Raw genomic sequence first — 25,668 nt, forward strand, 5'->3', positions numbered from 1 at the left:
GTCCTGGCCGGAGAAAGGCAGCTTCCCGTGTTGGTTTGTGAAACATCCCCTGCTGTGGGCCAGAGCAGCCCCGGGGACCTGTGGCAGGAGGGGCTGGGTGGGAGCGGCTCGCTGGTGAAATGTGACCAAAAAAAAGCGTCTTTCCTCCCAGCTGTCCTGTAACAAGAGCTGTAAACAAGGGAGCCCTTGTCCTGTCCCAGGGCTGGCACAGCCACTCCTCCAGAGAACTGCCAAGGCACCGCAACTCTCTGGTCTGGGGAAGCCTGTCCAGTGCTGAGGCGCCCACGGCAGTTGGGTTTCAGGACCGTGTGCCTTCACCCTCATCCTGGAACTGCTCTGAGTGGCTGCAAGGACAACGCTGCTCACGATGATGCCACCCACAATGGACTCATGCTGGAGGTAAAAATTGCACTCAGCTTCACACCCAGCCCAGCTCTGTAGTGCCTGGTTGCTGCAGCTGGTTAAAAACGTCTTCTTGAGTACACAGAAAATGCTGGCCCTGGAATGAAATGCCAGGGGCAGCCCGAGGCTGGCACAGCCCTGCCCTGTGCCTGGCCTTGGTGCTGTGCAGCCCTGGGGAGCCTGCCCAGGCCTCGTCCTGTTGTGCTCCCCAGGGCCGCAGCTGCCTGTGCTGCACTGAGACCTTGCTGAGCACAGCTGGGTATTTCCTGTTCTCTTGTGGTGAGATGATGTTGTCACTTCTGGAGGTATGGAAGAGGGGCAGACAGCCAAGATCTGAGTGCTGGGTTAGACAGGATGATGCCCTTGCACGAGATGGGGGGGGGGGGGGGGGGGGGGTTGGGTTTTTCTGCTGGTTTTGATAGCCTAATGCTGTCTTACACTACACGTGGTCGTGTAAAATGGGAACTCGTGTGTGTTCTGCAGAGCCACCAGGTGTTCAAGAAAGCATTTCTAGTGTATTTTAAGTAGTGAGATTTTTCAGTAATTAGAAGCAAATTAAATTGTGTGCCTTTTTCTTTTTTACATGTTAAAAAGAGTTACTGCTGTTCTTTAGTGGGTAGGAGCAGCACTTGCCCTGCTGTGCCGTCTCAGCTTTGCTCACACGCTGGTTCCCCTCTGCTCGGAGGTGCTGCAGTGAGCAGGACAGAGCAGGGCGCCCTCACCCGAGAGTGACTGCGCCGATGAGCACAGCAGCGGCAGCGCAGCTGCTCAGTCACTGCCCTCACACAGACCCCGAACTACCCCACGGTTCGTGACATTCTGTCCCCACTACAGCACCACCCACTGGGCCTGAGGAGGCAGAGGGAAGGGGAACAGCAGGTCCCTGCAGCAGGCAGGAGCTTCCCTGCTCGTAACCAGGGTCAGAACAGCTCTAGCACAGAAATACCATCAGTGCCCCATTATCCTATGGGTAACCTCAGCCAGGACTCTGCTGTGCTTGGGGTGATTTTTCCTCAACCTCTGAAGGGAGCAGGGGGAAGAATCCCCCTGCTCCTGCCTGTCCCACATCTGTCTGTGCCACAGAAGTGAGGCCACAGCTGGAAACTGCAGAGAAGGGAAGAGCCTTGCAGAGGGCAGGGGAGATCACACTTAAGGCCCCTTTCCTGCTGATATAGCACCTTTTAGGACAAGCAGGTAAAACTGACATAATTGTGATTTATTAACATGAATTAAAATGCCCAACCAGTGCTGCAATGTGACAGTATATTAAAAAAAATTAAAGATCATATACTGTACTACTTTCACAAAGATCACACTTTTTTTTTGCAAAAGACTTATTATATACAATACTATATCAAATGAAAGAAGCTTTCAGCAACTTTACAAGCGAAAGAAATACAGTATTTACAGCACTCGTCCGAGACATTAGAAACAGTCTATACATTAAATTACAATTTCTGCAAATAACTGATGAAACAAAAAGCCATGTCCACACCAAAACTATAAAAATCTGTATTGCATTGTTTCCTATCTCTATGCACACGAAAAACTGTTGACAGAAAATGGGGAAAAAAAATTGTTAGTGCCATCACTTAGACTTGTGTACTTATTTAATTACATATGTATAAAAGTAATATAGAAAACTTTCACTAAATGAATTTAACTGCAACAATAAAATTTTAAACATTATGCAGCATCAAACCTACTGCCAGAAAAAACAGCTGGAATGTCCACTTACAAAATAAAAAGAAATACCTAATACTGGCTTAACAGCACGTTTTCAGGAATTTTAAAAAGCAAAAAATGGAAAGGATACAATGGAAGAGCACTGGTGTTTGCTTTTATACAAAGTATCATGTACAAGCTTTAAAAAGTACCTTGAATAGGTACATATTAAATATACAGAGTTTATATTACAGAACATTTTAAAAATGTTTATAACTAAAGGGATCTGTTTTAATGCCACCCTGAGCCATGGTAATTGTTCTGGAAGGTGGGTGGCACCTGTGCTCTGTGGATGGGGATCTGTCCCGGCACGGGCGAGGCCTGCTGCTGGCCCTGCACGCCGTGGGGAAGGCTCACGGCGCCGGGGTGCGGGCAGAAGCCGGACGCGGTGGGGGTGGCAATACTGTTTGGTCCTTGGGGCTGGATGTGAGCGCCCTGACCAGGGAGCGGGCAGTGAGGTCCTGTGCCAGCAGGCTGATGTTGAGGTCCAGGTCCTAACGTGGTGTGATGAGGGGCTTGGGAGGAGTAGGAGGAGACGCTTGTGTGAGCAGTGGCAGGGAAGTGGGGGGGTCCTTGGTGGGACGGGTGGTGTAACCCTTGTGCTGACGTGGGATGGTGCCCCGAGCCGATCACGGTGGAGGGAGGGGGCGGCGGGGGAGGCGGTGCAGAGTTCACCACGTGCTGGTGCTGTGCTTGCAAACCTTGGTGTCCCGGGGAAGGGTGCGGAGGCTGGTGGTGGGGGAGAGGACCTGGCGGTGGAGGCGGCGGTGGCAAATGGTGGCCAGCAGCTTGAGAATGAATGTGGGATCCAGGAGCCACTGCCATGGCGTGGACTGGACCCACAACGTGTGCTACAGAGTGCTGCTGATGAGTACTTTGCTGCTGGACCAGGTGGGGGCCTGGAGCGGGTGGCGGTGGAGGAGGAGGAGGAGCAGCGGATGCCGATGCCTGGTGATGGATACTGGGGTTCTGAGAGGGCAGGAAGTGCCCTGCAGCTACGTGGTGCCCTGGCACCGTTTGCTGACCCGTAGTGCCAGGAAGTGCTTGATTTGGTCCAGATGAGAACACAGTCTGTTGGGGTATGCTGCCCTTCAGCTGACTGTAGCTCTGGAAGTTTCCAGAGGGCTGCTGGCTTTGATAGTACGTAGAAGAAGGGGGTGGAGGCGGTGGGGGAGGCGGCGCATTGCTGTTCAAATTTTGTTGGTTAAACTGGCTGTAGGAAGCTGAAGATTGTCCTGATGTTGTCTGAGTGAAGAGGGGGCCGCTGGCCTGCGCCTGGTTACTGGGCTGGAGGGTGGGTGCCGCCGGGTAGAAGTTTCTGTGTGTTTCCCTCTGGGGTGTTCCAACTTGAGGTGACTGTGGGTGATGAGGTCTGTATGGAGATCCCAGCTGCTGTGAGTGAGGCTTTGGTGAAAGGTAACCGTGCTGCACAGGCGGGTGAGGGGTAGAAGACTTGGGGGGATTTTCTACGTGAGGCGAAGGGGGGCAATGCAGCTTCAAAGGTGCAGAAGGCAACTTCTGTGAATGTGAAAGTTGCTCAGCAGAGCTGCGCAGGTGTGGCTGAGATGGATGAGTTTTTGAAAGTGCTTGGACGCTGTTTGTCAGCTGTTTCTGTTGCAGCTCAGGTTTTGGGTGATTCGCACATTCAGTCTCAGGTGCATTAGCTGCAGTTTCCCAGTGCGAATCCGGTTTTGTGGGTGTTTTCCCAAGTGGCTGTGCTGAAACTACAGGACTCGGTGAAGAGGGCTGGAATGAAAAGAACGGCAGTCAGTGCACAACGTTCAAAATATTCAACCATGCGTGCAATAAACAAAAAAGAACATCTCAGAACACTCTCCTCCAAAAGGGCTGAGGCACAGGATATATATTTGGTGGGCAAAAAACATCAATAACAGAGTAAGCTTAAGAAGGCACTATATTTAGCAAATATATAATAATAAGTCTTCCAAGTCAAAGCCTATTAAAATGTATTTTAAAGTTGTAAGAGGAATATGATCCATTTGGTCAAAGTCTGAATCCATTCTTTGTTAGAAGTTTTAGATTTCTGAATCTGAAAGAAGTAATTCCAGAGAAGACCACTTAGAGAAATAAAGCAAATTTTAGAGTGATTTACCATTTTAAGGCTGGGGTAGTACAAGCAAACAGACTAAATATGACAACCTGAATTACTTCATTTAATATGGCAACTACTCAACATCCTTGTCCTTGATGATTATTAGTTTATTATCAGAGAGCCCTGACTGCCAAACCCTGGCAGAGCAAGAGCAACCTCCTGTTAAGGGTTAATCACATCAGTGATCAGTGCTGTTGGTTCTGAGTGCCAGTTCTTCAGCATTCTTCACAGCTCAGAACAGCACAGATACAATCTCTGTCTATGGAGTGTAAGATCATCCATGAACACGTACAGCTTCTGAGAGCGTAGCATATAAACCCACTTCTAGTGCATACAGACAAACACTCTTGCAAATGTCTATGTTAAACTACTGCACCGACAGGGGAACATGTGTGTATGTCACCAAAGTAGTAAACCCTGCGATTAACATTCTTAAAGGTAAATCAGAGATGGATGGAGCTCTTCCTGTGCATGTTGTACAAACACCTTGCATTACCTTGCTTGCTTTTGATGGACTCTTACAAGTCTTTTGTGAAGTATCTGGGGACGGACATTCAGAAGTTGGCTCTGGATTTTCAGAATCAGGTTCTACAGAAATGAAGGAGAGATAAGTATCAAAGTGGGAAAATCAAATCTTATGCAGAGATCACTAAGCAGTTTGTATTTGACTTTAAGTGTTTTAGACTATTGAATACGTCAAGTGCCATACAAGGTCATCTGCTTACTGACCTTCCGTAATTTCAGTGAAAGAAGGGACCTTAAGCTGCAACTGGGAAATGAGATTTGAATGAGATGGAGACTGAACATGAGACGGTGAGCATGGCCTACAAGGTGATTCTCCCCCTACAGATGAAGCAGACCCAAACACAGTATTAGAATTATTACAGATTACCATGGGGGAACTGGTTAGATTTAGGGATCTTCAAAACAATTAATCAACTCACCACTGTCCTTGTCTTTCCTATGATCACTGAGAAGCAAAGCTCTCTGATAACTTCGTTCTCTCACTTGTTCCACAGACGTTGATGCAGTCCTGCAAGAGAAGTGTATTTTAAATTTAAGAGGATGTACTCCTGTGGACCAAATTTAGGACAACGTATATGCAAATACTGAATCTGAGAAAGTTCACAGCGTTGGCTGCATGTAACAACCAAGTAACTGGTTGTGCATAAGGAATATTACTACTTAAGTGGTTTGTAGCTATTTTCTCCCACTTTAAATACAGTGATTTCCTGCAACCGGGTTACATTAAAAGAAGGGGCATTTCCTCTTATTAAGGAAGGATCTGTAGATATCCGTGGGCTTTTCTTTGTCTAAACAACTGAAAAGTAAAAAAATAAAGGTTACAGTTACTGGTTCATAGTCTCAATTCGTAGATAACTGTCTTCCTGCAGAATTGGAAATAGTTATCTTGTTTGTTTGTTGGTTAAGATTCTGCTCTTTAACAGTGGATGCACAGCTGTAAATTGTGTACAAGTTATCTGTTTAAACTTCTACACTTGAATTGCCAGAGAGTGGATATGCAGTGACAGTCACATCTCTCCTATAACCCATTACATCTCTCAATCACAACCTGAGCAAGAACATCCTAAGTGACAGTGCTCCACAAAACTGCTTTCCCTTCTGGCAAGGACATATGGCATTACTTCACAATACTGCTGCGCTGGAAGAAGTTTTGGTGCTGCTCTGCAAGGTTACTGTAAAATCTGAGTAATATATTCTTCCCTGTTTAGCCTGTTTCCACCATTTAGTGCAGTAGCTTCTGCACAGTGAACTAATAGCCACTTTCAGTGGAACACTGAAGACTGCACTTACGTTCTCCCTTCAACTGGCTTTACAAAATCTTCTCTGGAACAGAAGGATTTTCAACTCCTAAGTCCATGGTTCATCCCTACCAGAGTTAGGCCTTCACTACAGCATGAAGAACATCTGCAGGATTTATTTGCACTAATAATGTTTTTGAGACAGTTGACCATCTATTTTAAAGCTACCGAAAACTCAGTGAAAAATCTGTGCAGTGTTTTACACAGCCTGCAGTCACTGTCTCCTCCCCACCTACACTCCACCTCTCCTCAGGACCTGGGGCTGTTTGCAGTATCTGGCATTGCACACACTGCCCACATGCTCTGCAAACGAGGGAACCACTGAGCAATCCCCAGCAATGCTGTGAGTGTCACCACGTGCTCCCACCTGAGCATGAGCGTGGCCAGGTGCACTCAGCCTGCACAGGGCAACTGAGCAACAGCAACGTCCCACACAGGTTCCAGCCACAGGACTGAAAACCAGACACCTCCTAAGGTCTTCCAGAAGCCTTTGCACCTTATGCCCCCCTACAGTACTTTTGGAAGGGCTTTAACATGAAAAATTCTCTTCGGCTCACAGACAAAGCAGTAGAAATACAAGGACACAAATACTCAAATCAATACGTATTTTGTCATTACAAGGTAAAAAAACAGAATTAAAATACTTTAATAAATATCTTAGGGGTAATTCTTCATGTATTTGAATCATTATGAGGTATCTGCTGTGTTTCTGAGGAAAAAGCTAAGACAACTCTTTACCAAGCTGGAAGAAGGGCTTTGAGTCAGCAATCTGCAATAGCAGCCTTAATGAAAAACAGATTTCAAATACCAAAGACTTAGATTTACATAAATAATTCCCCCAAACTTTAGTCCTGTAGTTTTGTGGCTTACCACTGAACTTCTGGTTCACTCTTCTCACTGGAGGAGGATTCCTTAATTGCACAGTTGTTGCCAGTGTCTTCTGGAGCTGCATTATACACAGTAGTTGGCAGTGGTAAAGGCAGGCTCGCAGTGTTATCAGTTTGCTCCCCGTTTTCACCACTGTTGTTATAGCCATCACTAGCACCATTGTTACTACTTGGATTTCCTCCCCCAGCAGCTTGAGGAGATACAGTAACCAGGGGGAAGTTGTCTGTCTTTGAGCCACTTTTCCGAGCTTCGCGTTGCCTCTTGCGGTATTCTAACAAGGACACCTAGGGGAAAAAAAAATCCCACAAACAAACATGAGAAAGGAAGTTTTACCCATTTTCTTCCTCACAGTTTCTATTAAATGCACTGCACTGTATTTCAGTAAGACATACCATGTAATTGGTTCTAAAAAAAAGCACAGAGATTAATTGAAGTTATTTCACCAAATCTGCAGTGGAATTTACAGAGTATTGAGCGACTACCAATTGTAAAGGGTGGTATTAAAAAAATACTTCTGCCAAGAGAAGAATTATGTGTTCTGCTTTAGGGAAGAAGCAGATAACACAGCAAAAGGTCCACTGCTGAAGTCATTCTGTTGCTGTAGCTACAAGGGACTCTACAATTTCTCCTGGACTGCAGAATTTTACAATTATACTGATCTAGTAAAGCTAATTTGAAGAGATGTCACCTCGTGCTCTCAGACTGACTCCCTTGCATGAGAACCCACTACCCTTCTGCTTCATGTATCAAAGGATTCACAAAGCTCTTCGTGCCTTTTTTAACATACAGAATTTGCAACTTACTTTTCCCAGTTTATTTTGAATTTGTCTTTACTACACTTTAAGAGATTGTGATTTTCTGTTTTCTGAGAACATATTTTTAAGCTAACTCTATTACCAAAAATAATGACACATGGTTCCTATTTCATCTATTATGTATATAAATTCACTACACCAAAGTTCCATAGAACAGAACCCAGTTATGGTGGTTAGTAAACTGCCTCCAGTGAAAAAAAATCCATGTTCAAATGTTTTCAACTGTGAATCTTCAGGATTTGAAGTAGAAAGCTGAAATATTGACCTTCAGACTGACTTTATTCAGTAACTACACTGGTTTGGCAAAAATTACATTTAATGTCTATAAATTTTCTTCCAGTTATCAACATCCTGCTCTGAAATCATACAGCATCCAAACCAACAAACTAAAGTGCACTAATGAAAAAAATTCATGTTGAACTGGCTTAATCTTCAATAGAACTGGACATCCATTTCTACACAGAGAAAGAAACCAAAGCAGGTGCTCTGTTTGCAGGCCTATGGGGTTTTGCTTGTTTGCTTTCAAACAGATCTATTAGAGATCCATAGGTCAGGGTAAAAACCCTGAAAAATATCTGATTTTGCATTAAAAAGTTCAGGTTAAGAACTGATCTTGCTCTCAAACAATTTTGCATCATTTCCATGTGATGTCTCAGGGACCCCCCTAAGAATACACTGCTTTAAAGAAAGCTTAAATGCTAAGAAACCCATGTAGTGTGGCCACAGTGTACAGGACTGTATTGATACAGGACCTGTGAAATAGTAAGAGAACACAGGAGCAAATGTCCACAGAAATGTAGAAATATGCAAAAAGAGCCTGCAAGACCTAAGGATACTGTTATCTTACATGACCTCAGGGAAAAGGCTTTTATGGGTCTCCTACAAAACTCCTGAATTCTCACCTTTCACCTTAGCTGGGATCCAGCTCACCACCTCTTTTTTATACTGTCTAAAGTTTCAAATTTTTGTGTGCCCTTGGAAATCCTGAACCCCTTCTTTCAGGGGTACAGATGCAATTTTCTCTGGTTGCTTCTTCAAACTGAGACTTCTAGACAGGAATCCTGGGATTGGGGGTGTCGGCAGCCACACCTTTTTTATCGGAGGATTAGTGTAGCATAAACTCTCAGCAGTAACAACCTGGAACAATCCTTGCCAGCAAGAGAAGTGGGAAAGTTACTGAAGTACTAAGTGCTCCTGGGATTTGTGAAGACTAATTTAGCCTTCAGAAAAAGAAGACTGTCAAGTTACAGGAATTCAGGCTTATGTTTTCTTTTTGGGTTTGCCAAAACAGCAGGGCTACAATAACACATACAAGATCAATCAAATTCTCAGGCTGTGACCAGGTAAGATCAGAGCTCCTACAATATTGCTCCATTTATATGTTATGTATCAGCTTGAAGCAAGTAAACAAAAATCCTGTTCTGATGGAGAACTACTGAAGGAAGACTCACTGCTCCCCAGCAGGATACCCCAGAGGAGCAGGCATGTACAAGAGGCTGCAATGTGACCAAAAAACCCCAAACCCCATTGTACAGCCAAGTACACAGGCAGAAAACCCCACCCTCCTCATCGCTACTTCCATGAAGAAAATAGATCACACCTTTCAAACAAGAAAGACTACGGGAGTCTGTGATGAGACAGAGCAGCTAAACTGGTCACTGGAGACCACTGCCTCTCATCTTTGTCATTCTTTCTGCAAAGGGAGTCAACCTGACAGTACTGTGCAGTCTCAGAAATAGGCAAAGCAACTTCCAATCCTGCTTCCAGTTATCCATGACTACATCACTCATCTACAAGAATTGTTTCATGAGAGCAGCAAATTTAGACTGTGCTTATTTTTTGAACAATATTTAAAAAACCACACAAACAAAACAAACAAACAAAAACCCCATCAAATTAAGCCAAGAAAAATACTTCTTGGAACTAAGGATTTCTGTGCAATTCTAACTAAAATCTGAGTAGCATAAATTTGTTGTTGCAACTTCTTGCAGTAATTCATAACAGATGTTCACAGTATATGGTCCCTGTGATGCTAGTATATATTCTGTGTAACAGAATACTGTAACATCAGGTGGCATAAGCAACCATTTGCAAAACTGAAAAGCAATTATTTATTGGGCAATTCATTTAAGACTCATATGAAATAGAATTTGTATCTTTTATGTTGAAATAATAAATTTACTAATGGTTTTATGCAGCTTTGCTCTTTGCCCTTTGTTACTTCTCTTGAATGTCTACTACACTGTAGTACGTAAATATGAGCCATCAGTTGGTTTTTATTACAGTGGAATTCTTTCTGTTATAGAAATATCATCATCAGACAATGGAAGACAGACCAAACGATTCTTAAAGTTATAACCTTTTTCTTTTGTGGAGGGTTCTGGGGTGTGCAATTTCCATCCATCAAACTGTCGTTATTGACAGTCCTTCCAAAGCCAGGTGCAATTCCATCTTCTGAAGTACAAAAAACAGATGCTTCCATGAACATGCCTCTTGCATCATCTTGAATCAGGCACTTTGACTCGCTTATTCTGAATCCACCTCCTACCTCCAACTGATGTGAAGGGGTCAAGTCCCTCAAATTAGAATTCATTGAGAAATTTACACCTGTCCTGTCAGGACTTTTTACCCAGGAAGAATAAATTGTGCCCCGTCCACAATGAGCAGTTTCTAGTTGGCTGTTTGAATCAGTCCTATCATGTGGGGGGGCTTCCAGGTTTTTATGCAGTGCACTTTGCTCAATTACTTCGAGTCCCAGCTGGAGGTCTGACACAGATTCCATTTCTCCAGTGCATTGCCGTGTGACATCAGTCCTATTCCTTGGACTAGAATATCCAATAGTCTTTATTTCTTGCAGGCCCATTTCTGGCAGGTTGGAATTTCTGAAAGAATTCAGTGCTAGAATCGATGTTCTGTCGTAACCCTGCATGAAGAAAAAACATGTAACTATTTTTTCACACTCCATCAAACCTGCAACTATTTGACATTCAGATGTGCCTTTATGATGGGATTAAAGGCCTTCCAGTACCATGAATTTATCTGTTTTTAAGAAACAATTCTACAGCCAGACACTTAGTTCTACTATTCCCAAATATTAGGTTAAATAAAATATATAATATTTTATACATTATAAATAGTTTATATACATTATATAATAAAATGTATATAAACTAAAGTAAAAATAAACATTAAGTGCCAGGTTTTATTTATGACTGGCAGAGGAAGAGGAGGAGCTTCAAGAGGAGCAAGTCCCAGGCCAGGAAGCTAGAAATCATGTGCTTCAACATAAAAGCAATCTTCCTCAGTGTCAAAACACCTATGTCAAAGAGGGAGAAGGAAGGAGAAGTTTTTCCAAGACACTTCCAAATTTTAGGATGAAGCCCCACAGCAGGACACATGCATCCTGCAGGTTGGGAGTACCCAGGCATATTCCAACAGCACTTATCTTCAACTAATCCATCACCTATGCTGACTTTCTGCTCTGCTCTCTCACTTTGAGCATAACAGGGTCCAACAAAAACACTTAAGAAATGCTGGTAACAAGGAGAAATGCTAATCTGAATCTAACTACAGCCTGGAAGGCAAAGCTTTCTCTTTCTGTTCCTATCTACCAATTGCAGTAGTTACTCCTTTTCATTACAGGAGTTGATCCTGATCCAAATCAGGGTTTTTAAGTGATACAGAGAGAAACCAGTCAGAAATAGAGAATACAATAGGTAAAGTGGAAATATAAAGCAGTAAGAAAGTAAAACCTATGGGGAAGTTACCCTTTACAGTCTCAGAAACCTGTAATGGTTGGTGAAAAGCACTCACTAAGAACAGCACAGCCATACAGGTGAAATTGAGATACCATTCACAGGTCTTGCAAATTTCCTTACCTCTTGACTGTAAGCTCGCCTTTTTATTTCTGGGGAACTGTCAGGTGAGGAAATATTCTAAATAAACAAGAAGAAATTGCAAGTCAATTTATTTTTTTCCTAGAGAAATCCCTCCCCAAACACATTTTGTAGCAGGAGTACAAATACCGATTTACACTGCAATGTCTGAACTCTTTTTCTGAACGATTCATCATAAATCTCACCTCAAAGTGCATGGTATTTCCATGTATACATGGAGTTACAGGAGTAACTGGTGAATATACGGGTTTGTAACCATTTCGACAAGCTTCATCCTCTGTTTTGACCCTTGGAGGAGTAGCAAACAACGATGGTTCGGAGGCAGTGATGTCAGCATGGGTTGGTGTGGCGTAGGGAGAAGGAGTAGGTGTGGAGGTTTCTGAGAAAGCAGACTCCAACAGCTGATACAGTCTTCGTTTCTTTAGTGGTGTAGTTAGATCTGTGTTAAAATCAGAGAAAAGTTACAAGAGTTCTAGATGTAACAATCACTTACAGTTTAAGTACTTTATGTAATGAAATTGTGAATTCCAAATTAAAGAATTCCAAGATCTAAAAAGTCTCTGAAGGGCAGGCTTCCTGAGAGATGAACTTTTAACAGCCTACAGGCTTTCCTGAAAAATAAACTCCTAAAAACCTACAGTTACATCAGTAACTGAATTCTGTGTGCTAGGATGCTGGGAAGAAATGTCTACGTCTCCAGAGAAGGTAAAATCAACTCCTATGCATTTTTAAGACTGTTCAGCTAAAAGGTGGTTTTAGTGAGCTCTGATTTTCTATTATGCCTACAAGATTACACAGCTTTTCCCCTGTGTGCTACATTGGCCTACCGAGTTTTAAAGGGTTCTATGTACACAGAAAGCATAGAAAATTAAATTTATAACCTGACCCCTTAATACTAATACCAAAACCATTAGTCTTTTGTTGACTGTAAATGCTAGAAAATGTAATGGTTTCTTATCCAATATACATTAAAGGGGGAAAAAAGTCCCAACCACTATGCAACTAAGCATTTTTTTTTCAAAGCAAGTATCAGGAAAACATGCCAACTCCCCTGGAATTTTCATCAACTCATCACTTTAAAAAACACAGTGCCCCACAATCAGCTATTTCAACAGAGCTCTTATGTAGTGTATTTACAGAAGTTTCACACCTGTTAAGGAGCAGCTGTCATTCAGTAATAAAGGACTTTTATGTTCACCGTTGATGGCCGGACTTCTCGATCTCTCTTGTGATGGTGAATTAAATCTATCAATTGTTGTTGAATTTTCTTCTTCCAAAGCCTGCTTCAACCAACGCTGTAACACAACAAGAAGTTCCAATCAGTGACTTAAAACTTTAATGATGAACTTTTCAAAATTTGTAACATGACTTGTTTACCAAACAGCCTTTTTTCTGCCTGAATTTATGCTAGTAAATAAAGACTTCTTTTTAATTAAAATGGGATAGAACACAGTAATGAAGGGAAGCATTACCTTCTTACAAGAGCCAGTAATGTTTTCCACAGGTTCTTTTTTCCTCCTCTTTTCTGAAAGGAATGGAGAAGTAAAACGGATATAGTGCTTTGGAGTTGAATACACGTGTGGACTGTAAGTGAGCCCAGGTAAGGAATTCAGCTGAGTAGCCAGAACTTCAGGGTCGGTGGTTATGCGCAGAGGCCTTTCTGGGAGAGTGTCTGCAGGCTTCCCTGCTTTATCATTCTTTTCACTTAACCATTCGCTAACCAAGTGCTAAACAGAGAGAGAAAAACAAATAGTGTTTTATGAGTGTGTTTAATAGTGGCTTTTAAAAAGTGTTTAGTTCAATTATTCATCTAGACAACTATTACACAAACCAGAAACATTTGTTTCCAGGCTCCAGGCTGAAGAACACCTGGTAAGAATGAGGTGACCTCACCAGAATGAGGACAGTTTCAGAAAACCACGGGGACAGCAGAAGAAATCAGTACAGATTTGCTTACACACCAGTTTGGGGGAGGGGCAGGGGTGTTTAGTTATTTTTGTTGTTGTTATAAACTACACTTAGTTGTTTTGTGTTTAATTCTCACTGAGCAATACAAGTGTCCAGATCAACTGTATCTAGGATGTCAATTTAGTAACAGAATTCTAAAACAAAATCTAAACTTGTGCCTGAGCGCCCAGGCTGAGGAGAAATAGTCTAACATGAATAGAGGGAAGTCAAAGAAAAACCCCTCATCAGATTTCCATACTGTCAGGGCCCTGCCTCTGTCAACAAGAAGTCAGGCAGCTGCTTTGGACTGTTCAATTCTAACAGCAAATGTGGTGTAATTTAATACAAAGACACATTGGTCTAAAAAGGCTATTCTTTCCTAGCTAGTTCAGTGTTTTTTAAAAATATGCCAGTAGATTTTAGTTTCTATGAACAGATAAACTAACCTCCGAAATTTTACAGTGATTCAAAATTAAGGACATGCAACATTGAATATGATACTAAAGCTTTAACACAAATTATCATAATATCTTTTTTTTTAGATTGTCTTTTAAAAATCTATCTTTACTTAATTAATTTTTAAAGCAAGAGCTCTGCACTTAGGGTACACTAGGTGTAATGCAGAGACATTTTAGAGGTATCTGAAGCCTGGATTTTACTGCACTTTTTTGCTGTTTCATAGTATTAAGGATGTCTTCCTTCTTTTCTCCTATGCAACAGGAAAGAAAGAAAGGTTCTAATAGTGTTCCCCATCACAAGAATGTAACAGTGTGCTGCAGAATGACTCAGGTACCTTTAAAAAAATCTAAATTATGTTTTGGGGTTTAAGATTAAAAAAATCTTGAAATTGTTATTTTTCTTTTGACAAGAAGTTTTAACCCATGACTTCCTCCCTGTTTTCCTCCACTGATTAAGATTTTCAGGACTTCTTGTAAATCACACTACAAATACTTTTTAAAGCATTCTGTGAATTTTAAAGCAGAAAGCTATGCTGCTTTAGTTGCACTTGCAGATTTAAGATTTCTGAGTGTCTTTTAATACTGTGCCATTTTGTACAAGTTTTTTGCACTGCAGTCCAATGGAAAGAAATTTAAAAGCAAAGCATTAAAGAGTAAAGAATTTTTCCTCCAGACATGCACATGCACATTTGAGGTGTTTAGATCCACTCACTTCTGAACAGACATCTGAAAAGTACTAGAAATGAGTGATTTCCTTGGAGATAATGTTTGCTATCTAAAGCATACAATGAACAAACAAAAGAAAGGCAACTTTTATTTCCTTGGATTTTTCTTTAAAATCAGCTTTAATTATGTTTTCGTTATGTGTATTATTTCAAGCCATTCTGAAAGCATTTTGTTCCAAAATTGCTCTGAAGATGTGTTTTGGAAGTATCTTAACTCCAAAGTAACTTCCACCAAAGGATTTTACACATATTTTAGTCTACTACCAGTGAGTGGCTATACAATGGTGATTTTTCAAGAAATGAATGAACATTTTAAAAAACTATACATGCGGTTGCATACTGATGAAGCAGCCTATAATTTTTTACAAATTCTGTTAAGTTCCATCTTTTCCCCATCCCACAGGAGACTTACCTTCTTTGTTTTGGGATACTTAGTAGGGCATTTACTAAGTGCTGGAGCTTCTGTTTCAGTAACCATTTCTGTAACAACAGTTTCCGTTTCAGGCTCAGCTACCAGTGCTGCATTCTCGGTTTCGTTGTGCTGTGAAGTTACTTCCACATCAGGGGAGGAGGGCTGGATATCTGAACACATGCTGACGGTCCTGTGCCGCCTGCGCTGCTGTCCGATGTGAGTTCTGCTCCGGGAGAAGCTTTTCCTCTGTTTAGCTCTATTAACTTTGGCTGGGGTGGGCTTGGTGGCCGTTTCTTCTTTTGCCGGTTCCTGGAACAGGACAGCAGTCTAGTAAAACACATCCCATACACACCTAGTGCTACTTATCTTTCTTAGAAGAAAAAAAACCCTGTCAGTTCCCTCTTCTTTTACAGGTCCAAAAAGTCTCCATCTCATTTCTGTTGTCAGAATACACTACTTCCCTCCTTCCTGAAGGCAAATGACAGGATTTCCTGTAGTTTCCTCCCAAGCATGTGCTGTATCCTCAGCAGTGTTCACACACACCCATCACCAGTCAGATCATGGCAGATTTGTGTAAGAACTGACATTCATTCATCCATAAACTAGAAATCAAATGCTTATATCACAATGTCTTTCAGTCCAACATTCTTTTTGCAATTTATAGTTTACTATGTGTTTAGCTTTGTCACAAAAGGTACTTCAGAGAATGCTGACATACACAGCTCAGGGAAACAACCTGGACTGAGAATCACTGTATGAGTATTGGCAGGCTAAGAAGCATCCATTAACTACAGAGTTAAAAACTTTTTACAAAACATTAAGTATCATCTGCAAGAACTCAAAAAAAATAGACTTTACTAACTCATTTCCTTTAAAATAACAAAGACTATAATACTATGTCTTCCTGAAAAACCCACTGAGAAAACAAATTATTCTCCACTGGTTACAGAGGGTGCCTAAGGACAGTCACCTCCTATAGTTGAAGTGAACACTGATAAATGCTTCTGTCCTGAACTTCAAAGACAGACTGAATTACACAGCTGAAGTGTGCACGTTTGCATAAACTCATGTAACTGAAGTTCTTCATTGAAGAACTCTATATGTATCTTATGTGGAAAAAAAATCAGGAGCTAATAAAATATAATGTCAAAAAACCACACAGATTTTGGTCATTTATATGTGAGTTCAGAGGGAAAAAAATTAATTCATCTTAACATGCAGCTCAAAATATGCAATGTTAAAAGCTTGCCTTAAAGTAAAGCTTCAGATAACTACCTGAATAAATTCAGCATCATTGAGAATCTGTGTTTCCTTGCATTCTGATTTCACCTCCGTTTTTGCTGTGCTGATTCTTTCCAAAGCCTGTTCTCTTCTTTTTTCTCTTTTTTCTAGTCTGGCAAACGCTTGCAGGATAGCTTCCATTTTCCGTTCTTCTCTTGTCTGATGGATTTAACAATAATCATGGTCAGTTTAAGGCATAATCTTTCATATATACAAATAGGCAGTCACTTTATCCTGGTTTTTTTTAAGTACTTCAAAACATGTTCAACATATATCTGACATGAAGATCAAGTTCAGCAGCTCAGATTAAAGGGACACGTTACAAGCACTGCAAAAACCAGACTTCTGAAGAAAGGCTTGCATCCATACCAGCCTGCCAAACAAGAGAATCCTACTCTGGATTTAAGAACTTGCTTCATTTTTTGAATACTTGAAAAAATAAAAGCGCAGTTTAAGATGCTACTTTTATTAACACTGTTCTACCAAAATCTGAAAATAAGCGTTTCTGAGACTTTCTATTTAAGTAGTGAATTCAAATAAAATAGGGGAAAATCTTGATTCCCAATGCTATCTATAAAAATGGCCACTACAAATAACTAGCAATAATAAAGAGCAAATAATTAGATCTAAAACAGGCATGGCAGAAATCATCTCAGGACACAAAAAAATCATATGCAATTGAAGATAAAAGCAGACTTTTGTCAGAATGCAGTGATGAACCCAGATGAACTGTTCTCAAATAGCAAGCCTTGCGTTTTAAGGGTAAGTTCATGTAAGGATCTGATGCTGCACATGCTCAGATTGTACAAGTGCACAAAAAGGCAGCAATTAGCATGGGAAGAGCAGGTGTCACTAAGCCTTAATGATGCCTTTCAGGCAGCTACTTGCTTCCCAACTTACCATCTTCCTCTTCCTTTCTGCAATCTGCTCCTCTGATTCCATTTCTACTTCATTGCTAATGGGAGTTTTTTCTTCTATATCATCAATAAAATCTGGCTCCTGGAAGATGAAAATGACTGTTTTACAGAAGTTCTACTCCTCTTGCAAACTAGAGTGAACTAAAAGCTACACAGAACTAAGAGTTCTCAGATCACTACATCAGAATAAATCGAATCAACAAATCAGGATGGAAGTGCTCCATCCCCACTCCCTCATCCCACCAAGCAAAAAGCAGTATCAGAATTAAACCTTGGAAACCAAGGAAACTTCTGGACACCAACAATGGCCACTGCTCTAACCACTTTATAATCAGTTAAATAGTTTGGAGCTTTATATTATACATCCACAAAAAATAGTTTTAGTGAAATAGGATGAATGCCAAAGTAGATGTTATCAATTACACAGAAGTTTTTCTCAGCTCAGAAATGTATTCAGCTGAAGTCACATTTTCCATTTAAACACTCAGTCTACAATCTAGACAGTGCCATATCATATGGAAACACAGAAGTTACCTAACCAACAATGGTTTTCTGTTTTGAAAGAAAAAGCAAGCATGAAAGTGTAACTTTGAAACTAAGTGTTCACTAGTCCTATATGCAATTTCACTTTTACATAAAGGATTAAACAAAGATTTTGTCTTAAAATACATATCTAAACATAGAAAGCAGGCAATTAGTAGGTTTTTTTCCTGGGGTAATATATATGATTCTACATAAAAAAAAGTGTATGGGAAAATGTACTTTTAACAGCTTTTTTCTTCCCATAATTCCTTCTCTTCAGTTTGGTGAAACAAGCTCTCCTGTGACTGTTCTATAGAAGCACTATATATTACTTATATATATAAGCACTATATATTAAAAGATCAGGAGAAGATTCCATATACCAGCTATCACTTCTTGAAAACATACCACAAAACACAAAATTCCCTTAAGATTAGAAAGTTTAAATACTACCTCTCTGGAGACCATAACTTGCAAGTCACATGCATGCCTTCTGCACTTCCAGGCATTTTTAAGCTGTTTAGCTACTAACACACCAGAACAATTTATCATCTTAGGAAACCTGGATGTCAGTATGCTTATTTTTACCTTATTTTCTTGAGTCCTAAAATGATGTTATAAGAACCAGGAATTTCTCCTTCCAAGAATAACTCCCTTTTCCCTGCCCCTAAACCATCACCAAAAACCATCATATATAAAAAAGATCATCACCACCACCCTCAAAATGAAGAAATATAGACAGTTACTAAGGTAACAATCTGATCACATGAAACAGTTCTCTTTAATAGCTGCTCCACAAAATTAATGATTTATGTCACGGACTCCTCCCAATAGTTCTTTCAAACTGACATATTAAAAAAAATCTAATTTAGAATTTACTATCCCAGTACATTACCAGGTAGCTTTACCATATTACCTACACATTTAGTTTCAAAACACTTTCCTCCTCCCAGCTCAATAAACATGGAGCTGCAGAGCTCCATTGAAAACGGAGCTGCAGTCAACACTCAGTATTCTGGGTTTGAGTTCTGTTTGAAGGGCTGCGTACTGCTATGTTAAAATACTTCTGAGTAACATGGGCAAACTAACCAAAAGGCACTTCAGGATGGACTGGAAACCTGAAACCATGACATGAGGCCTTCACATCAGAGTCACAAAGACATTCCGAGGAAAAAAGTCCAATATATCTTTAATTACAACAGAATATTAAGGAAAACTGAAAATAATATATAAAATTCTAAACAGCTTATCCATCCTCCTGACTTTTGATAAACCTCCACATTGCTTTTCAGTGACTTGTTGACATTCCTTTAGTAGCTATAAAAGGAGAGTATCTGTATTTGAAAGCTTTTATTTCTGAGCATCTTTGTGTCAGTACCTGATTATTAGAAATGGACAGCCTGAGGGGAGAGAGCTTCCTCTGTTTATTATCTGCAATTTTCATTTTGGTGGCTGCTCCTTCACAATCCAATGTGATGTTCTGATTTTGAGTCTCCTTTTCTCTTGAAACATCTTTCTCTTTCTTTCCCTTTTTCCTTCTAGTTTCATATCCAGTATTGATGTTTTCTGTAGGCTCGGAACGTCTGAGGACTGGACACTCAGGATTTTCTTTGAGGCAAGCACAATCCACTTTGTATTTACTGCAAGTAATTATATGCAAAAAGGCATATTTGATTAGGTTGTACAGCAATGAGACCTTTTAGTACTAAATCAGTGGTATTTCACATTAAACATCTGCTATAATGCAAACCAACCACATTAAAATGCAGGTGACTCAAGTTTTCACCACAATATACAACACTACTGTAATTCAAAACCCTTTTCCACTGATTAATTGAAATTTTGGCTTCTTTAGCTTTGCCACATAGCATTCTTTTAAATTCATGGTTAGTATTCTGCTTGAAAGAAGCTACATCTAAAACCTGAATATAACCCTGGGTGGAAATACAACCAACACAAAACAAACAGATGCATGGAAGTCAGAGAATTCATTTTATATGCAAAAGATAGCGGACACAATTTACTGCAGGAACACACCAAACTCCGAGTCACTTTGCACAATTTTAAGCTCCACTTGGATACACAGGAAACGTTATTCAAACACATTCAACTGAAAGGGGCTGTCAGCATATTTTCAGGAGGAGTATGTCTACCCTTAACAGTGCTGAGTATCTTGAGATAGTCTGAACCAATGGTGATTCCCACACGTACTCTGTGGTCATACACAGTTCAGGTCAAGTCACAACAGCAGCACTGGGCAGCAATGCATCCCAGCTGGCTTAAGAGCACGCCACAGAAATGCAGTAATAAAAATATACAACTCTGCCCATGCACCACTGTTCATTGTAAATACAGTGCCTAAAGAGCCTTGTGTTATTAAAACATGCAACAAAGTAAATGCTAAATGCTAAAACCAAAGCCATTCTGAATTGCACGGTAACTTCATGAGCATTGGATGTATTTTAGAACAGCATTCTGAAACACTTACCAATTTCCATAATCAAAATCAAACGCTATGGTAATCTCTGCTCCCTTTGGAATATTATGGATGGAGTAAATATAAAGATGAATTGTTCCATCTTCAATTACATGCCTCACCTATAGTCAAGAGAATATTATTATATTATCATGAATCACTTTCAAGTGCTTGCATAAAAATTGTAGGAACTGCTCAAGTTATCAAGAATCTCAAGGAAAAGAACATTCCTAAGTAAATAAACTTAACTTTCTCAATGTGCTCACCTCTGCATTTGGTGTACACGAACGCCGGATAAATCGAGCTTCATTTCCAAAAGTCCTTGCATCAACACACATTTCTAGCCCATGGAATTTGGAATAAAACAAAACAAATGGGTATGGCCTGAAAAACACACAAGAAAACCAGGAATTTCACAATTTTTGAAGATGCTAAATAGTGTTTATTGTTCTTATCAGTCAACTTTGCAACATGATGTTTGGCACAATACATCAAATTTAGAGGTTAATCTAAGAATGACAAGTTTATATTTAAGCTTCATGATTTTAACAGGTACAGTCCCCCAAAATATTCTCAGCATACCTCAAGATGAAGTTGCAGCCCTGTATCATCTGCATAGGATCTAAAGGGAGAACACTAACAGAGCAAGCACTAGACGTGGAAGACACACAGTTCATGTATTTCAAATTTCTTAAACTTTTCTTATGACAGGCCCAAAAATGAAACTCAGAAGTTTATATGCCACACAGAATAATTTTTTAAAAAACTAAGACCACCACACTCCTGCCTAATACCTGCAGCATCACTAGCACCAACCCTTCTGAAGGAAAGGGGCCTCCCAATACTTTGTGAAGTCATGCTTTAAGTTCTGCTACTCCAAGTGCCAAGGAACCCTTCTATTTTTACTGAGCAAAAGCTGTGTGCTCCACCTCCTCCAACTGGCTTTCTGCAAATTCCCAAGTAAGTCTGCTCATGCAGTAAGTGGCAGCGCTGAAACCAAACCACAGGAAAAAGGAAGCAGTCACACACTCACAGCTCAGTAAACTAACCAGAGAACTCTGGCAGTAAAATGGCCCCAAGCTGCCCTGTGTCCAATTCCATTCTCAGCCTCAGGGACTTGAAATCAATTTCTCTCACAAAAGATAAAGCCTTTACCATTAATATATGAATTAGTTTAGGATGGAAGAACCTGCCTATTTCCTGGTTTAAGGTGCCCAGCTCCCCAGCTGAGCATGCAGGGATCCTGTAATCAGGGAGGAACAAAAAAGAGAAAACTAGCTCCTGAACAAATCTGTCAAGATATCCAGAAGAGAAAAGAACAGAAAAGCTTCCAGCTGTCATTATTTTTAATCAGACAAAGTAAAATACAAGACACTGCTTGTAACTAAGATCCCACTGTACTTAAAACAACAGTTTGGCAAACACCAGTTTAACAATTATTTTACTGAAACATTAGAAATGAACCAACCTTTTAAAGAAATATCCATTAGCTTCAAATTGCTCTCTCAGCATGAACTTTCCTCTGTATTCAATAATAAGTGCATCAGGAGGCAAGTCTTTAACGGCCTTTAAAATTTTCTTGTTTTTTTGCACATAACTCTGTAAAGACATAGATTCATTTATGAATTTTCACTTTCTTCTACTTTTCCATTATTATTTACAGCAGATCATAGTTTCACAACTATTAAACAATTTTATATGAACTATCAAAGCTCCTCCTCTTTGTAATAAACCTCCAGACTGAACTGACCAAGCTGTCCTGCTCTCCTAGTGATGCTACTAGTTATCAATTTAGATACAAGGAATGCTGTGGTCCTAGTTCTCCAGGACTTGGCTGAAAACCAGCATACTCATGTTCTCACAATTCCAATACTAAAGCCTTAAGTGCACTTAACTCTCACCATGACTAGGATGAGCTGCTGCATTGTTTTGCACAACACTTTCAAAAGGCTTCAATTCCTTTTAACAAAACAAAACATGCAGACATAAAACCACATTCACAATTTGTTCAAGGAAAAACAGAACAGGGAAATAACATAATAATTGAAAAAAGAAAAAGAATCCTGAGAGTTTCCAAATTCATTTGATACCTTTAGATGGAAGGATGGCTTTAATTAAAAACCAATACATACCCTGGCAATTAGTGAACTCACACCTCTCATAACTGTCATCACCAATCAAAAAGGAAGTAGCCTCTATGTAGGCAAAAGGCTCTGTAAGTAGGGATATTCCTCTAAGGAGGGTGTCCCATATGCCATGATGGTCTTTGAGAAAAAGAAGCAAAGATGCTTCCATTAATCTGCTACAGTAACTACTTCTCATGATTTCTGCTACAAAATATCTTTTCTTTTCAAAATTTCTTTTACATGGCTCTGATTTTAAGCCTTTAAGTACCTCATAAGTTACTGGTAAGTAAGGCTAGTAAGGCATTGTACAACTTCTTCATACACTAGAAATTACAGGACCACGAGTTAAAAAAAAAAAATCAGTATCAGAAACACCACCCATGAACATCCAGAACACTTACCATACCTTAAGAAAAACGCAGACAATGAACATCTTGATACACATAGTAGGGGGAAAAATAAATTCAGTTTCATTGATTCTTTTCCTCTAACCACTCCAGGTATCCCTCACAGAGAAACAGCAGCAAAGTTGACTAAAGCTGAGTGTGTGTCAAGAGCCAGTCTAAGGGCAACCCAATGTTCACACTGAGACTAACACCTAGCTACTTCTTGGGATAAATGATATGCAAATGTAAACATAACCAGGGTGGTACAGAATACACAAAAATCAGTTACAAATTCTGAAAAATGTGTTGAAATTCTGATGCTCAGATCCACTGAGACAAGGAACAGGAAGTGAATATGAGGTCCCTTTTTTTGTGGAATTTTTTTCCTGTGTTTATTTTTGTTTGTTTGTTTGGGGTTTTTGGGTTGGTTGGGGTTTTTTTAAGGTATCTGATGTCATGGCACAAACACAGCGTGCAGTAACACAATAATGCACAGCTCATTACCTCTACCGGAGGTTTGAAAATCAGACTGCTAGTGCTGACTTCTTTTTTGTCATTTCCATTGCCTAATCTGAGAGCTATTTTTTGTGCCTCCCTCTGGACACCTTCACTGTACTGGTTATTATTTGCTTCTTCATAACGATCCATCCATGCCTTGATTTTAGTTTCCCATCCGAAGTTTGAACTGTCAGTAGGATCAATCTCTGGAGCTGAGCCCTAAAAATTGAAGTAAGTGACCAGATATTAGAAGATAAGATATTAAAAGAAAAGGAAAAATTCTACAAGACACAAAATGATAAGCCAAGGTATGCCACTGATTTACTGTTTGGGGTTTTTTAGCAAGTCTGGTATGAAACTTTGTATTACTTAAAAATGCTGAGTTAAATTAAGTCCCGTTACATTTGTCCTTTCACAAAGTTTATTATTTAGTAAGTATCACGCAAGTTCAGGAATACTTTCCCTCCTCAACAGTGATTCCTGCTCTTAGTGGGATGAGAATGGAGAGTGACACTGTTTCCTCCCACAGCTGCACTGCATCACGAATCTAAGTGCAGGAATTGGAGGGTCAAATCTCCCTGCCCACTCAACTTTTGTGAACATATGCAAATATAGAGAACTCCAGCTTTTATCCTGAAATACACAGACTTGATTTTCCCCTTTCAGCTTCAAAGATCATGCGGTATCTTTTCTTCTGCTGCATAACTTGCTAAACTTTACTAACAGTACACCTGCTATGTGAAGGTTGTGACTCTAATGTTACAGGCTTTGCACATAAAACTTTTTCTCTCCTTAGCTGCTCCTCTCTATACAATTTTCTTCTGCAGTGCTTCAGATCCTTTCACTTTTAAAGAAAGTGCCATTGTACCTCCAGACCTCACAAGCAGCAGCCAGGCTGCAGCCAACCAAAGCTCCTTACGGACAGCAGCAGCCAGCCAACGCTCCCTTTTCTATCCACCTGAGCAGAGACACTATTAAACATTAATAAAACACAAGTAGTTCAGCAATTCAAATTACCTGTTTACATTTCTTTTGTGCATGAAGAAAACCATACACACAAACAGCAGATCAAAGGTGTGATGCTAAGACAACCATGAAAAAACAATGGAACCTTACAAGCATTGTATTAAAAAACCCCACAAAATTAGAGATTTTTCTTCCCCAATTCTGCCTTCACTGTTCACAAGGCACATTTTACACATCTAAGGCATAAATTGCATCCCACTTGTTTTTATATATACCAAGAATGAATGAACTATGGAAATACCTAGTTCTCACATCATGCACATTTTTATGTCACAGAGAATTTAAAGACTGCTGTAACACTTAAATCTTACAAAACAGACACCCCAATATGATTCCCTCAGACTACGCCAGTATCAGTGATTAAAATCCTGCCAGATATACAAGATCCCACCAGGTGTAGATGGACGTTTGACAAGAGCAGAACCCCAACTTAGCCTTCAAATCCAATATAACCATTTCTTTATTTCACTGGTTAATAGTTACGAAAAGCTGGAGCCACTAAGTTCAAATGAGGTGTTCACTCTATTTTACTCTTTGCATAGCACACATGAGCCCAAATTAATCCCCTGGCTCTTGAAATAAAAATCTGCACTAATTATTTCAGGTAATTTTGCAGGACAAAGATACAGTGCTCATACCTTAATTTAAAATCACTGTGATGCATATGTAATATATTAGTTACCAAGAAGAGAATATTGTAGTGCTTAGTGTATAGCCCCAATGATACTCTTGATGCTTATTATTTATGTCACATACAGCTAAGGTCTGAAACAAAATCCAAACAAAATCACATTACCTTTACTCTTGAAGATTTCCTGGATCCTTCTCGAAATGCCTGAAATAAAATTAGATATTCATATTCACCGGAGGAAATACAAAATCTCTTAAGGAATTGAAAACCTATTAATGAGTTAACAACTTTTCAATTAAACATGCAAGGTGAAATCAACAGAACAAACCTATACCTAAACCTAAGACAGTAAGAGGTTACATCTCACAAAATGTGTTTTAAAAACCAATTCAGCATTCCAACCTAAGTGCACAGTAGTCAGGTACCTCTACCTTTCTCTCACATTACAATTTGACTCTCCAGAATTTCAGAATCCAAGCCAAAATATCAAAGGTAACAGAAAAATTACAGCAACAGATTTGTATTGAGAATTGCTCAATCAAAAGGCAACACTTTACTAAAGATTTCCAAAAAGATATCAATAACTTATTCTGACTTTCAA

The 25,668-nt window shown here is 40.0% G+C and overlaps 1 protein-coding gene across 3 annotated transcripts in view; it reads right to left on the bottom strand.

Moving 5' to 3' along the window:
* Positions 1–1,597: 1,597 nt before the first annotated feature.
* The window catches only part of KMT2E (lysine methyltransferase 2E (inactive)), a 56,922-nt gene continuing 32,851 nt past the window's right edge, over positions 1,598–25,668 (bottom strand). For 2 of the 3 annotated variants that reach the window (XM_063396906.1, XM_063396907.1), the window contains 19 exons: positions 25,233–25,271; positions 23,417–23,629; positions 21,869–21,999; positions 20,667–20,784; positions 20,413–20,522; positions 19,303–19,564; positions 17,386–17,484; positions 16,480–16,644; positions 15,205–15,513; positions 13,135–13,389; positions 12,813–12,957; positions 11,848–12,101; positions 11,645–11,701; positions 10,126–10,689; positions 6,934–7,235; positions 5,185–5,273; positions 4,970–5,083; positions 4,737–4,828; positions 1,598–3,873 (listed from right to left, as the gene is read on the bottom strand). In XM_063396906.1, the coding sequence (XP_063252976.1) occupies positions 2,359–3,873; positions 4,737–4,828; positions 4,970–5,083; positions 5,185–5,273; positions 6,934–7,235; positions 10,126–10,689; positions 11,645–11,701; positions 11,848–12,101; positions 12,813–12,957; positions 13,135–13,389; positions 15,205–15,513; positions 16,480–16,644; positions 17,386–17,484; positions 19,303–19,564; positions 20,413–20,522; positions 20,667–20,784; positions 21,869–21,999; positions 23,417–23,629; positions 25,233–25,271 (4,833 nt within the window). In that variant the 3' untranslated portion in view covers positions 1,598–2,358. The remainder of the gene's footprint in view (positions 3,874–4,736; positions 4,829–4,969; positions 5,084–5,184; positions 5,274–6,933; positions 7,236–10,125; positions 10,690–11,644; positions 11,702–11,847; positions 12,102–12,812; positions 12,958–13,134; positions 13,390–15,204; positions 15,514–16,479; positions 16,645–17,385; positions 17,485–19,302; positions 19,565–20,412; positions 20,523–20,666; positions 20,785–21,868; positions 22,000–23,416; positions 23,630–25,232; positions 25,272–25,668) is intronic. The other variant, XM_063396908.1, reaches the window with a different exon arrangement.

The sequence above is a fragment of the Prinia subflava genome, chromosome 4, assembly GCF_021018805.1.
Source record: "Prinia subflava isolate CZ2003 ecotype Zambia chromosome 4, Cam_Psub_1.2, whole genome shotgun sequence".
Lineage (NCBI taxonomy): Eukaryota > Metazoa > Chordata > Aves > Passeriformes > Cisticolidae > Prinia > Prinia subflava.